Genomic DNA, 15364 nt, shown 5'->3' on the forward strand with positions numbered 1-15364 from the left:
TTTTTAAGGATTAAATTCGGACGGTTTCCAAAATCTCACGTTTTAGCACCATAATCCGTTCTAACGACGGATTTAGGCGAACATGCAAATATATTGGAATTTTAATGGGGAATTTTTAATTAAAGCTTTTAAATATCTTTGTAACGTAAATAAAATGTTTTGATCCAATTGTCTTTCTTAAATGACTTTTCACTAAATAATCAACTTGTATGTCTAATTACGCTTTCACGATTAAATTTAAACGATTTTTTTACTTCACGTTTTAAATATGCCTAAGTCGTTCCAACGACGACTTAAGTGGCAACATGCAAATAAATGGGGTTTAAAACATGCCTAAATCGTTCCAACGATGATTTAGGCACGAACATGTAAATAATTTTTTTGGGAGAGATTAGACTTAGACTTTGATGTATATGGCTTAGGTACATATTCACTTATTGTAATTTATGATTTCCGATTCATTCTTCTTCTCTTCTCCTCACGTACAATAATTTATGTAATCAAAATAGGTGATTCTTCTAACTTAAATAACTTTTAATCACATGTTCAAAACAGTTTTCAAAACGAGAAAGAAAAAGGTTTTCAAATGAATTTAAAACTTAAAGAAATATGCGATTAGACCGTTAGCGCCTAGTAATGTTAAGTAGGAGGCCGGTGGTTCAAATCAGACGATGTCGAGGTGCCTAGTAGCCTTTCTCCAGAAACGAGCTAGCCTTCTCGGCTCGTACCCAATTTTCCGAACCCAACCAGTCTCCCGCAAGGAATCCGGTGATCATTTCCCATTCGTGGGTGGCAACTCTTTCAACTCTGAGCTCCGGTCCTGCCGAGTACCTTGATTCCCAGATTGGTTACTTTCGGCTTCAATCACATTATTGTCGTCAACGGTATCATCCCATCGGGTTCACCGGACGAGGCTTGATACCTATAGGATGTAACATGTTTAGTTTTTCTTTTTACAATTGTTTTTTTTTTTAATAAAAACATAACTTATTATTATCTTAAATCAGAAGATAGAACATTAAATATAAACGATGGTGGACAAGCTCACTCACCACGAACAGAACTAGAAGTAAGAGTCTTAGCAAGACTATGGGCTGCTAAATTAGAATTGTTGTTTTAGCTAGTTTTTACTATTTTCCCCTATTGGGCCCACTGCCAACCCAGCCCCGTGCGGATTTTTCTCACTTAGAAATAGCAATAAAAGCCCCAACTAGACAACCTGCAAATAAAGACAGGCGTTTGGCGCGTGCGAAGTAGAGAGAGAGAGCGCGCTATCGTAGACATAGGCTGGGAAGAAACAGAGCGAGCGAGGGAGAGGGAAGAGGGAGAGAGAGGGGACGATCTGAATTAGGGTTTTGAAATTCCCTGAGATTGAAAGGTCAGTGAGCGTATGAAATCCCCCAAATTATCAAATTTTCTTTATGGCTAACCTTTGAATTTCATTTTTGTGTGTGTTTCTCTTTTCCTCTTTTTGAGTCATTTGAGATCTTTTTCGTGTTTTTAATATTTTCTTCGAGGAAAATGATGAGTTTGATTTGGTATTTGATGATGTTTGTTTGTGAGAAAGAGGTGTACTTGACATTTGCAGGGAGCGATCAGGAGTGTGAGAGATATAGAGAGGGTTTTGTGAGTCGGCGAGAGCTAAGAGAACGATACACAACCAATTTGAGTGTTAGGATATCTCCATCACCGTCTTCTATTTCGCTTATAGGTTCAGTTTCTTCAATCTCTTCATGGAGCGGAAGCTTGTGGTTAGTTTTATCTTTTTATTTTGCGCTTATATCCACTCTCGCTCTTCAAATTTTGGTTTATACGTTAAAGGGATTTGAATTATAGGTTTTGGGTATTCCATGGGAGGTGGATACCGAAGGTTTGAGGGAATACATGAGCAAATTTGGAGAATTGGAAGATTGTATAGTAATGAAGGTTAGCCTTGTTCTATCTTTTGGTTGTCTCTAGCAAAGCTGATACTTTCATTTGCTTATTGATATGTTCCTTTTTCTTCCTTCATATAACTGCTGCTATTTGTTTGTTAATCACCGTTTTTTTTTTATAAGGATCTATCTCGTGTTTGAGGATTTTGATCTTAAATCCACAAAGAGGGTTCTTCTCTAGTTAAACTAGGAGTTAATCCCTGGTTTTACGAACTAAATCCGTAGGAAATGAACATGCTCCATTTTTTAACGTTAAAACCTTGACAAAAACTTCAAAGAAGAAGATGATAATTTATATTGATAAAAAGTTGGATATCCTTTGTAAGAAGGGAGCTTATATAGCTCATGTAAAAGACTAAAAAACCTAATTAGGGTTACACAAAATTAGGGATGCAAATGGGGCGGGGTGGGGAATGCATTTCCCATCCCGTTTCCGACTAGTCGGGAATTCCCCATCCCCGTCCCCACGAGTTAGACGGGGACAGATTTGTTCCCCATGGGACGGGGATCCCATCCCCGTTTAAAAACACTTTTTCCCTATTCCACATCTGACCATTTATATTTTAAAAAAAATCAGTATATATTTCTTTTCTCTTCTCCTTTCTAATTCTAGGTTTTGTTCGAAAGAATGGCAGAGATACTATGCTTTTAGTTTAGTTTAGGTTAGGAAAAATATCTATTTAGTCATTGGCTAATATTTTATTTATCCCATTTAATTTAAGTTAAATGTTATAAATTATAATATTTAAAGTTTAATTTTAATTATAATGGGAAATAATTGGAGATCCGTTGGGGATTCTCCATCGGGGATTCTCCATCGGGGATTAACGGCGCGGGGTCAGGGAACCCCCACGTGGCGGGGATACCATTCCCCATCCCCATCCCATCCCTGTCACGAAGGATAAAATTATCCCTATCCCCGTCCCATGGAGATTCTTATTGGTGATTCCCCGTCCCTGTCGGGGCGGGTCACCGACGGGGACCCCGCCCCACTTGCATCCCTAATTGAAGAGTGATATGGGTAGGACGGGGAGGGAATACACAAATGTCATTTAGGTTATTAACACTAAATGGCAAAAGAGTAATTACATGAGTGGCAACACTGCAATGGCAACACTGCAACTTCCGGAATAGGACACAAATTACTGTTTTGTCTCAAACAAATATTAAGGTGCAGGAAACACCCCACACGCCGTGTCACTTAACCCACATGCTATGAAGCACGGACTCGGGTGCGGACACGGCAAACGGCATTTTTAGAAAATACGAGACACGGGTGCGGCGGGACACGGCAAATTTATATAATTAATTATATATATTAGATATAAAAATATATAAAAAAAAACTTGCTAATTATACATATATTAGATATAAAAAAATATATTTGTACTGTTTGGCTGAAGAAGAAACCAAGTCTGAAATTAGAGGAGTGAGATGAAGACTGTTTAGTCATGGAGCAAGGGAGATGAAGACTGAACAAGGGAGATGAAGAATGGATCGCAAATCGTGAAAGGCAGGAGATGAAGAATGAACAAGGAAGAATCGTGAAAGGCAGGAGATGAAGAATGAATCGCGAGTCCCAGGAGATGAAGAAATGAATCGCGAATGCAAATCGCAGGAGATGAATGGATCGCAAATCGCAAGAGAAATAGAGAGAGAAAGAAAATCTTGCAGAGATTCTTCAAAGAAATCTCAAAAGAAATTGCAGATGAAGAATGGCGAAAGAAATTGCAGGAGAATTGTGAATCGCAGGAACCCTAAACTTTTACCTATTTTCACCTTAGCCGAGTCCCATCCGTGTCCCGCCGAGTCCCATCCGTGTCACTGCCGAGTCCCATCCGAGTCCCATCTTCCGGCTGTGTCACCGCGAGTCACGCCGAGTCGCCGAGTCCGGCGAGTCCGACACGGCCACGGCGACCCTGGTGAAGAGTCCGTGCTTCATAGCCCACATGGCATTTGGGTCAGTTTCTGCCAACTCCTGTTCTGAATTCGTCTTGCAGCTCTTCGTGCCACTTCCCTCCCAATGACTCACAGATTATTGTCTCCTGCTTTTTTAACTATCGGTTTAGAATTGGAAGTTCATAAGCTTTAGCTTACGGCAAACTATTAGCACTTGAATTTTTGGCTGAGATGTTTGCTATTGAAATATCCACAGTATACTGGAGATTTGAGAATAAGTTTTTCTGCATTGAATATATTGATGTGGATGAGGCGTACGTAAGTTTGATGAATTTACTTAAATGGTCACCTGGTCATTGATGAAAGATAATGGTAAATATGTTAACATATTGCCACAAAGTGTTAGTAAATGGGAACATGGGCCATTTCTTTTCCTAATTTTGCAAAGTCTTACCTCGAAGTATTTTACATTCTGGAAGCTTTTAGATCCATGTGATTCTCTTATAGTATGTGGCCAGATCACAAAGATTAATGTAGTTACAGTGTGTATAACATGCATTGTCTAAGTTCGGATTAAGTATCTTATTGTTTTTCCTTTCGAAATTGGTGGGGTCATGCTATTGGACATCAATAGTCTCAGTAGGTAATAACTGGGATAAAAAGGAGTAAATTTTTATGGTAGATGGGTAACATCATAACAAAATCAAGTAGCTTCACTGCCAATCGCTATGCTGTAGTACATCTATTTATGGTATATACTAGTTTTGAACCCGCGCAAATGCGAATATACATATAAAAAAAATTAATTATTGAATTATCATATTTATTACTTTCCTAAAATGAAAATAAATATTACAAAATGTAAATCAAGCATACAATGTTAATTTTGTTAACTAAATTTTATTTACATGCGTCCGGATTATTGTATCATATACAATATTTAACAATGTCAAAATAAGAAATTTATGAAATACAAATATTATTGCAAGATAATAGTTGACTCGCTCAATGATATAAACTGCTATTGACTATACTTGACAAAATAAGTACCCTAGTCACAAAAAATAAAATAAAACAAAGTAAAGTAAAAATTTAGAGCCAAAAGTAGAGACGTGACAGTGTCTAGTATAGATTAGACCTCTTCAAATATAATTGAAATATGCAGGAAGTAGACCAGCACTTTTGGCTGCCTCCATATCAACATCACCGACATCCATTGTACGCCACTAAGCAAATACTTAGATCAATTAGTATCTTGACATAGCAGCTTTGCAACTAAAGGAGAAAGAACGAAAAATTAAAAAGGCAGCATCGACTCACCTTTAGAATATAATCTAGCATAACTTCACCAGTAATCTTAATTCAACTTGATCATTGACATTAAAAACTAATAAAGACATAAATTAAAAGATTCACATTACACTCCAAAAACTATAGGTCTAAAAACTTCCAATTATTCAAATAATTGATTGAATCACACGTGAGTAAATGTGTGTAAATAAGTTCCAGTATATATAGATAAATTTAGAATTGAGATGAAGATATTATTTTTAATCATAAAAAAATGAGGAGTTGACACATCAGCTCCATTGTTACTGTTTTATATTATATGCAGATTGATATGTCTAGCTTGGGATAAGTTCTGATGTTCTATTTTTCTCCATTTTCTTAGGAGCGGTCATCAGGTCGTTCTCGTGGCTTTGGATATGTTACATTTTCATCAGATGAAGATGCAAAAGTAAGAACTTATGGCGTAATGCATTGCCTTTGAATTTTATTTCTTTTTGACTTCACTTCCATTGTGTGCTAGTTTGTAGAGATTTGAAATTCATTTATAAAATTAATAATTCTTTTTTTTTAGTAACAAGTGATAATGCGTGATATTTTGTTGACTGCAGAATGCATTATCAAGTGAACACTTTCTTGGCAACAGAATGCTGGAAGTTAAAGTGGCCACACCGAAGGTTGTGCCTGTAAAATTTCAATTGTATTTCATCCCCTTTATCTGTAATTTGCAAAGCTATTTGAACTTGTTGCAATGATGTTTGGCATTCAAAAATTGGACATGTAGGATTGAGCGTTTGCATGCTTGTATGTTATTTTCGATTTTCTTTTGGCAGGAGGAAATGAGAGCTCCTGCAAAGAAGGTAACAAGGATATTTGTTGCAAAGATCCCGCCATCTGTTACAGAAACGACCTTCCGAAGGTATTTGAGTTTGATGATGAGCGCATGGCGCTTTGTTGTTTTCTTTTGGTTCTCAGAGTGTTTTCATGGAGTTGGGTTCAGAATAAATAATTTTATGTTAATTTAATTTTGCAGTCATTTTGACAAATATGGTGAAATTGTAGATCTATACATGCCAAAGGTCATCTCTCTCTCTCTCATATAAATTTTTTCATTTCAATTGTCAATTAAGAAATATTAACTTCGTGTCGATAATGTATTATGCAGGACCATAGCTCAAAAGCACATCGTGGGATCGGGTTTATTACATTTGCTAGTGCAGGTGAGAACAACTAGTCTCCCTGTAAATTGTGCTGATATATTCTCAAGGTGTGTGATAGAGAACAGCCTATGGCCTGAATCTGATCAAGTAGGGAACGGCCATGTGTTTGAGGCAGGAACATTTTAGAAGGAAGAAAGGTGTGCGAGTTTGTTATGCCTAGTTGGCAATAGAGTAAGGTTGTAGGTGTACTATAGGAATTAAGGGGCCGTTTGGTTCGCACAGGGTTAAGGGAATGGAATCAAGAAAGGGAAACAAGGAGAAAAGAATGAAATGATCCTGAATTCCCTTATCTGTTTATTTCAGTTCCACAAAGGGAATGATATACCTATGGTTCCCTTTGTGGCTGTTTGGTTCAAATGAGATAATAAACTAGAGTTGTGTTTTTAACAACAATTTCTATACATACATGTGTGTCTCTATTAATAAAATGATCAAAACATGAAGAAACTGAGGAAACTGAAATAAAATTAATCAAAGAAATAGCATAAACATTATATTTTAAAAAAAGAAAATAATTATTTTAAAATAATTAAAAATAAATATTAAAACTGGATAATATGATAAAAGAAAAAAATTTGGTCAAAATTATTTTTTAGAATACTAAAGTAAAAATAAATAAGTACATGGATTAAAAGTGAAATTAATCTAGAAATAAAAAATATAAATAAATATAAGAATCAAAATAAAAAAAGTAAAATTTAGTCAAATATTTTTTGATGAAAAAAATTAAAAATATATAAATACAAGGAACAAAAGTGAAATTAATCCAAGGATAAAAAAAAGTAAAAATAAAAAAATATATGGACCAAAATAAAAAAATGAAAATAAAATAGAGAATAAAGTAAAATTTTGTAAGGAGTGTAGAAGTGCAAGTTAGTAAGAGGGGAAAGGGAATACAAAACCCTAGGAGGGTTGGGGAATGAGATTAGAAGAGTTAGGGGTAAACCCAAAACTAAAAAACGGTAAAAAGAATGATTGAATTAACAAAACAAACACCAACAAAGGGAATCAAACCTTTCATTTCCCTTGCCCTTTCCCGAAACCCCCAATCCAAACGCCCCCTAAGGATATTTCTATCTAGGTGTTGAGAGGAGGAAGAGGGTATTAAGAGTTCTATTAATTGGCTCACATGGAGCTTGGGCTTGAGTTCATCTAAGATCAATTTATCTTTCATACCATCTTTGTTTTCTTTTCTATTTATCGTCATTTGTGTGTTTGAACTTCTATCAATTGGTCAGACCTGCAAAAACCTTAGGTTCCCTCCCCGCTTCACCCAAAGAGCAGAGCCCAAACTCTGGAAAGAGCCGATCAACTAAATTCTCATATCCTCTTCCTCCTCTCGCCCTAAAAATACCGGTCCTTAATTCCTATTGTTCTCCTACAGCCTCACTTCATTTCCAACTAGGCATAACAGACTTTCACAACTTTCTTCCCTCCAGAACGTTCCTGCCTTGGGCACATAGCCATTCCCAACTTGATTAAACTATAGGCTCTTCTCTACCAATGTGTCTCTGGAATGTTGGAAGATGTTGTAGTATATGTGGTGAATAAACCCTGCTCATATTTATTAAGGATTTATTATTGTTATTGCATTAGCTCTTGGTAATTCATTCATATAAAGCCTTCCAATGTATAAAAACACCAATCAAGTTTCTTCATTTGTCATTGTTTGTGCTGAAGTTTTGCCATATAATTGCCAATTCATATGCAGATTTGTCTAGGTGCTTTATTGACATCCTTTTATTCTATTAATGATCCTATTTCATCCCAATTAAAGGTTATTGTATAGGTGATTAGGGACTCTAACCAAATTTGTCAAACTAAAGTTCCCATTTCAGAAAAAATCACTATTAGAAATTTAAAAATTGAAATTTTGAAATTTTTTCAAGCCTTAGACCCTGTTTGATAACAATAAAAATCACTTAAATTATTAGATTAAACACTTATATAATTTAAGTGTGTTTGATAATGGTTTTTTTATTAACCACTTAAATTATTCAATTAAGCTACATATCACTTATTTTGATAAGTAAAAATATTTAACTTAAAATTTTAAATTAAACATTATCAACTAATATTTTAATATTCAGCACTTATTTTAATATTTATCAAACACTTATATCATTTAATAATTTCAGCATTTATGATATTCAACACTTAAAATTCAGTACTTATTTTTTCAGCACTTAATTTTCAGTTTTATCAAACAACACTTTACATTGGAGAGTTTATGATAGAAACCTAAAACAAAACACACAACAAATAAAAGAAATACTATGACTTTCTCAATTGAATGAGAAGATTAGGAGACTTGGAAAAAATTACAAACAAGAAATTAGACTGAATTGAGACTATATACACTAACTAATCAACATACAAATGACAATAAAAATAGAAAAGAGAACAGAATTCTCCCCCCTTTCCTTCTTATAGCACACGCCCCTTTCATTCCAAAATTAACCTTCATTCCCATTAGCATATTCTCGATCAGTTTATCCAAAATTGAAGACTTTGTTGAAGCTGTCTCTGTACTTTGTACTTCTTTTGTAATTATCCTATATTTATCTAAATGAAGTCTTATACGATCTTTGTGGAAATGGTTCTTTTATATGCTGCAGATTCTGTGGACAATTTGATGTCTGATAACCATGAATTGGGAGGTTGTACTGTAGTTGTTGATCGGGCAACACCCAAGGCAAGTTATAGAACTGCTTTTTATTTTTCATTTATTATTTTATTTTCTCCCTCTATTATGTGCTTATGTATCTTCATGTGAACTTCTAAGTTAGGCTCTTCTGTGTAAGCACACATATAATCAAGTCTCTTATCCTATTGAATCTAATGTTTGAAGTTCATGTCAACTGCATAATATTATATTTTCAGGAAGATGACTTCAGACCTGTCGGGAGGATGTCAAATGGTGGTGGTGGTGGCGGCGGCGGTGGTGGTGGATATGGAGCATACAATGCTTATATTTCTGCTGCAACTAGATATGCAGCAATTGGTGCTCCTACCTTGTATGACCATCCTGGTCCACTGTATGGACGTAAGTAATGTTAAGCAGGCAAGTTGCAATTTATCAAGAACCATTTGATTTAAAATGTTTTGTTATGTTAGCAGGGGAACCAACCAGAGGAGGAATGGGCAAGAAGATTTTTGTTGGCAGGCTTCCTCAGGAAGCAACAGTTGAAGACTTGCGGCAGTATTTTGGTAGATTTGGCCACATATTAGATGTCTATGTCCCAAAGGTAAAATATCAATACTTGTATTTCTGGACGAGAAACAGATTGAGAAGACTTAAGAACATTATAATGCCTTTTTTGAGTGTAGGACCCAAAGAGATCTGGTCATAGAGGTTTTGGATTTGTAACCTTCGCTGAAGAGGGTGTGGCAGATCGTGTTTCTCGAAGGAATCATGAGATTTGTGGTCATCAGGTATAAATGTTATAGCTTTTCTCTCTGTTGAGGTGTACCTATCAGATATATTGATGGTTAACTGTTTGTCTCCATCAAATGTCTACCATAACAAAAACTGAAAATTTCCTTGTTCCTAAGATTAATATACCTGCACATTTCTAAACTTCTGTCGTTGAGGTTGTCCCAATTATACAATGTAACTTAGCTACATAAATTGCATCTTTTATATATGAAACAGCTTATTTTCTTAAAATGACAAGACAATTTCCTTCGCTTATAATTAATATGGTATGTTAAAAGATACATTCTGTTATTAGTTATTGAGATTCAATTGAACATCATATCCTACGGTATTGTGGTTTAGGTGTTTGAGTAAGTCGATCTCAGAGCAGATGCTCCTTGTTTTATGTTGTGTGCTTCAGCAATGTGTAGGCTTTAACCTTTAACTGACCAGGTGGTTTCACCTAGTGTAGAAGCAGAAAGTTTGATAGTGGAACTGCTGTAATATATGGATCTAAATTTGACTACACCCATTCTCTGTGCAGGTTGCAATTGATTCAGCGACCCCTATTGATGATGCGGGGCCAAGTGGAAACTTCATGATGAATAGTGCTCCATCTTTTAGTGGGTACGGTGGTCCTTTCCGTAACTTTGGTAGGATGTATGGAAGCCTCGACTTCGATGATGTGAGTAAAATCAGATATTTGCAAGCAGAAAGTTCAAAAAATAGTTCAATTTGATGCAACATGTTATAATTTATTTCCAAAAACGAATGGTATTGATCTGTATTCTATGCGTTGCAGTGGGGCTATGGAATGGGAAGTGCAAGACCTTCAAGAGCAGATTGGAGATATAGGCCATACTAAAAGTCCTCCATGTGCTGTCCTTGAAAAAATATATCTGATTTGCATGTGATAGTAGAATAATTCATTTCATGTTGAAAACATTTTTATTTGTCGATAACTTGGATCTTGCTTGTGGACGTGTTACATATTCTAGTGTAGCGTAGGAACTTCGGCAAGATGCCATCTCCATGTTGTATGTTGTTGTCTAATCATTTGGCATCCCATTGGTTTTTGCATCATTTCAGACATTTATGTTAGTCAATTTTTCCTTTTTGAGCATTAATTGATTTTCCCATCAATCAAAAACCAATAAAATGCAAAGAAGACTAACGGAATTAACATGTGAGGACTTAAGAGTGAATGTTGTCATTTTTTTAAATGTTTTACAGTGAATGTAAGAGATGTTCAGATGTTCCTAGCAAACACTTGAGCAAGTTGTTATCTCATATACATGTTCTATGGTTTTATATGTTATAAATGTTAGAAAAATGATTTTCGTGTCAATCATATCGTATCAGTCGAGTTGTCTTTGATAATCATGTTTTCGCGTGAGAAATTGCCACTTTTAATGATAAAGCAGGCAAAATTTGAACCTTAGATACTCCCAAGAATAAGAGCTACCTTGTAGCTTCGGTATGATAAATCAAGTGTACTTGCTTCTAAAAATTACAAAGCATGAGAAGTAAAGCAAGTGTTCCATGAAATAAACCGTTTATGCCTATGAAACAATGAAATTCTTCGAGGTATCTTGGGAATTTGAGGTTCCTGTCGAGCTGATACTGAGCTTCTCATTTCCTGCGCTTTGATCTGAGCCCCTCTTAACTTGTTCAAAATCTTGTCTATTGATGAAGCTCTCTTCTTTTCCAGTTTCATCTGTAAACAAAGCGTTTATGGTACAGGAGAGCTGAAGGATAATCTATCCATAGCATTAAAGGGTAAATTACATCAATGGTACTTGAACTTTACCTTATTTACACTTTGATACCTAGATTACATTTTGTTCTAAAAATATACCTGAACTAATGATGATCGGACAATTTAGTATATTTTACCGGTTAATGACCAGTTAATAAGAGTTTCATGAGTTAGTTACACTGATGGTACCTGAACTTTACCATAATTCACACTTTGGTACCTGGATTTTATTTTATCCTAAAAACATAACTCAAGTAAAGGTGACTGAAAAATTTAGTTCATTTGATCAGTTACCGGGTAATGTGAGTTTGACCATTTTGAACTAAACACTGGACTCACCATACACTCAATTAACATAAAATTACAATACTTTATGTTAATTGAGTGTACGATGGATCTCAATTTTTAATTTAAAATAGTCAAACTCGTGTTAAACAATCACTCATAATTCAAATGTACTAAAATTTTGAGTCATCTTTACCTGAGGTGTATTTTTTGAGTAAAATGAAATCTATGTACCAAAGTGTGAATTAGGATAAAGTTCAGGTACCATCAGTGTAATTTACTCATCAAACTCGCACTAACCGGTAAAATATACTAAATTGTCCGGTCATCGTTACTTCAGGTATATTTTTGGGACAAAATGTAATCTAGGTACCAAAGTGTGAACTAGGGTAAAATTCAGGTACCATTAGTGTAATTTACTCTAGCATTAAAGGGTAAATTACACCCATGGTCCCTCAACTTTGTCTTACTTTATGACTCCTCAACTTCAAAACCGGAACTTTTCGTTTTGCTAACATAAATGTCCCTTAACCTTTCACCACTCTAATAACATGTAACCCTTTATTATAGTTTTGAGATCATTTAAATGTCCCTTAACCTTTCACCACTCTAATAACATGTAACCCTTTATTATAGTTTTGAGATCATTTAGATTGTTTGATTGGGAGAGGGAAAGTGGCTGTTTAAAGAGACAAATTTTTGAAAAGGTGATTTAGAAAATTGAAAATAATAATTTTACAAGAAATGTGATTCTAAACAAGTTTAATTCTTTTGACTTTTCTACTTTGAGATCGTCGTCATCGGTCATTTTGAAGCCGTTTACTTTCATAGGGGACTGTTATGTTATTGATAGTGAAGGGTAAAGTTCAAGGCTATAATGAAAGTAATAGCAAAGTTGAGGGGCCATGAGTGTAATTTACCCTAGCATTACAGGATTGAGAAAAACTGCAATAATATATATGTATTGAATTAGAAATGCGTGCAACCTCAAGTTTTCTTATTGCTGCCTCTGCTTTTGCCTTCTGCAGGTTCTCCCATGCTGTGATCTTGGCTTCCTCCCTTTGTAACCTGCATTACAAATGATTTCATATTCATGAGAACATTTGTGTCAAAAGTTCTGGAAGGAAGAACAGTGAAGAAACCAGTTATGTGAAGTAGAAAATTTACTTGGAAAATTCAGAAGATGCCTCTGAGACATCCCAAGATGAAATGCCAGATGCAGTTGCATTGTGATTAAAGTCCTCGACATCCGCTAATCGTTTCTTAGTTCGGAAAGAATCATGCCTAGTGGTCTTGCTAATCAGGGTGGCTCGTTTGTCTACCTGTACTTCCCTGATTTCCAATTTAGCAGGATGATCAGCAGGAGGGATAGATGGAGGAGATGAAGATCTCTGAGGAGATGAGCTCGTGCTACCCTCGGGGCTCATTTGGGTTGCCATATCTCTCCTTGAAATTGCTCGAGAGATCGCATTTCCGTCACCGTTGATGTCATCAGGTTTTTCATCTGTAAATTTAGGCAGAAGACACCAGCTAATATCAGAAAACTGAGATGTAAGATAAAAGAGCCATAGTTCAAAATGTAAATTTCATCCAGATGAGCATAGCAGAAACCTAGTATATATCTCATTTCTTCTCCAATGTAAGTAGATTAATTCCTAAAGATCAAAATTCTACATCTTTATAATCAGTTGATAAATAGTGTAAGCTTTTCTTTTCACTTGCACATGTTGATGACTTCTCCACCATCTAGCAACTTAACAATGCTCCATGTCCATGACAATTCCTGTGATGTTGGCATTAGCCAATTGTAATATCTCCGCATGTTAGAGTACAAAACATGGTCATAAATCCTATCGCGGAGAAATTCCACTATATACCGGGAGCAATACACCCGACCAATTAATTGATGTCAATTGTACACATTTAATTCTTAACACCAATCAACTCTGTGAAGTAATATATACCTCTTTTAATCGGTCGGGTGTATTGTTGCTGGTTTAGTAGATACTAGAAAGTCTCACAATTTGATATATAGACCACCAAAGAGGGAAAAAAATTTGGTCCTTTACTTCTGCAACAGATCAGTAAGTTCTATAATCCCCTAAATCATTTGCTAATGTTCTATATATGAGCATATAAAACAGACAAAGAAGCCCCAAAACAAAACAAACCCCTATTCATTTGATACAGTCTCAAAAATTACAACTTAATATGAGCTTTATGGCAGTAAAATTATACCTTGAGAGCTGGGTGATGAACTCTCACTGGCCAAATCTGACCAACCAGGTCCACTAATTGAGCGAGCCACAATAGCCTGCCTACTTATTAAACCTCCATTAAAATGAGTACCAATTCCTTTAGGCATCAAAACACCAGTCGAAAACGGAGAATTCGCGACAAAATTTCTCACACAAACACTGTCAAAACCCTGAATTGAAGGTGAGCAATTGGAATAGTAAGCAATCCCAGGAGGAACAATTGGCCCACTTTTCGATTTAGGGCGCCTATGAGGCTGCTGCTGCTGACACTGTGAACTATATTTAGTAACACCATACCCTAAAACAGGGCTAGAAATCCATCTTTCTGCATCATCCCATTTCGAAGGCATTGTTCTTCCACTGTAAAAAGGGGTTAAAGCGCTTATATGCCTTCTGCTGTTCCCTGATTGATGTGGTACTCGCTCTGAACACCATCCCTTTTCCTGGTAATTTCCTTCTACTGGACTTGGAAATGTACCTAAACTGAGCGATGAATTCAGATTTTTCTTCATACCCACTTGGTTTTAGTAGTGAATCTGAAATGGGTATTCGCCAGTTTGGTGGTGTTGGATTGAAAAGCTTAGATATTTTTGAATCTGTAATTTGGGGAAGAAAGATGCAAATAATGGAGAGAAGTTTGTCTGGGAGCTTGATGTTACTGGTTCAGTTGATGAAAATGGACAAAGATGGGGTTAAACGGTGGACGGTAGGAGCAAGAAAAGCCAAGTCAAGTAAAGAGGGTCTAATCATGGTGTTAAATGAGGTACCCAAAGTAGAGGATTTGGCATTGATCTGTTGAACAGCTAGTGAATTTTATCGTTATCTGTTATTATCTCACTGGCAAAAGATTGTATCGGAGAAAGCATAAATGCCTCAACAAAGATTTCAACATCAAACACACAATTATGGTGGCAAAGTGTACTATGTGTTGTTATCCTATAGTATAAATGCAAAATAATTGTGTCTAACTTGCAATTTTGATTGATAATTCTAGCATGTTGCTATAGTTGTTTGTTGTTATAATTTACTGTATGTTGTTGAAAAAAGCGGCTCTCCCATATTAATTGCCATTTTAAATAACGTAATTTAGTTTTAATCATTTTATTTTATCCTATATTTAAGGGTAATTAATTGCTCCTTAATCTTAATAAAAATATAAAAATGATAAATAAAAAGAAATGATGTGTTTAAATTTTTTTATCGGAGCTTTTGAAGAATTTGTTAAATTATTAAAATGATTGATTTACCTTTAATACTTTTTTACTAAAATTTTACTTTATGTCTATTTTTTCTTAGTTATTATG

The 15364-nt window shown here is 35.3% G+C and overlaps 2 protein-coding genes across 5 annotated transcripts; one reads left to right on the forward strand and one right to left on the reverse strand.

Moving 5' to 3' along the window:
* Positions 1–1235: 1235 nt before the first annotated feature.
* LOC136230936 (uncharacterized) lies at positions 1236–10885 on the forward strand. Of its 4 annotated transcripts, none has more exons than XM_066020149.1 (14): positions 1236–1378; positions 1568–1751; positions 1837–1926; positions 5506–5571; positions 5732–5797; positions 5954–6039; positions 6154–6199; positions 6286–6340; positions 8959–9039; positions 9228–9386; positions 9458–9588; positions 9671–9775; positions 10303–10443; positions 10561–10885. In XM_066020149.1, the coding sequence occupies exons 2-14, from the start codon at positions 1734–1736 to the stop codon at positions 10621–10623; spliced, it is 1107 nt and encodes a 368-aa protein (XP_065876221.1). In that variant the 5' UTR covers positions 1236–1378; positions 1568–1733; the 3' UTR covers positions 10624–10885. The 4 variants fall into 4 exon arrangements, with proteins under 4 accessions (XP_065876221.1, XP_065876218.1, XP_065876222.1 ...); XM_066020146.1 differs by having other exon boundaries at positions 1589–1751; XM_066020150.1 differs by having other exon boundaries at positions 1589–1751; positions 9461–9588.
* A 324-nt stretch (positions 10886–11209) lies between these two features.
* Positions 11210–14896, reverse strand: LOC136230935 (uncharacterized). The gene is made up of 4 exons (XM_066020145.1): positions 14041–14896; positions 12970–13306; positions 12789–12870; positions 11210–11475 (listed from the first exon to the last, which is right to left on the reverse strand). Exons 1-4 carry the CDS (start codon positions 14570–14572, stop codon positions 11269–11271), a joined length of 1158 nt encoding a protein of 385 aa, XP_065876217.1. The 5' UTR covers positions 14573–14896; the 3' UTR covers positions 11210–11268.
* Positions 14897–15364: the final 468 nt, after the last annotated feature.

This window comes from Euphorbia lathyris, chromosome 5 (assembly GCF_963576675.1).
Source record: "Euphorbia lathyris chromosome 5, ddEupLath1.1, whole genome shotgun sequence".
NCBI classification, from domain to species: domain Eukaryota; kingdom Viridiplantae; phylum Streptophyta; class Magnoliopsida; order Malpighiales; family Euphorbiaceae; genus Euphorbia; species Euphorbia lathyris.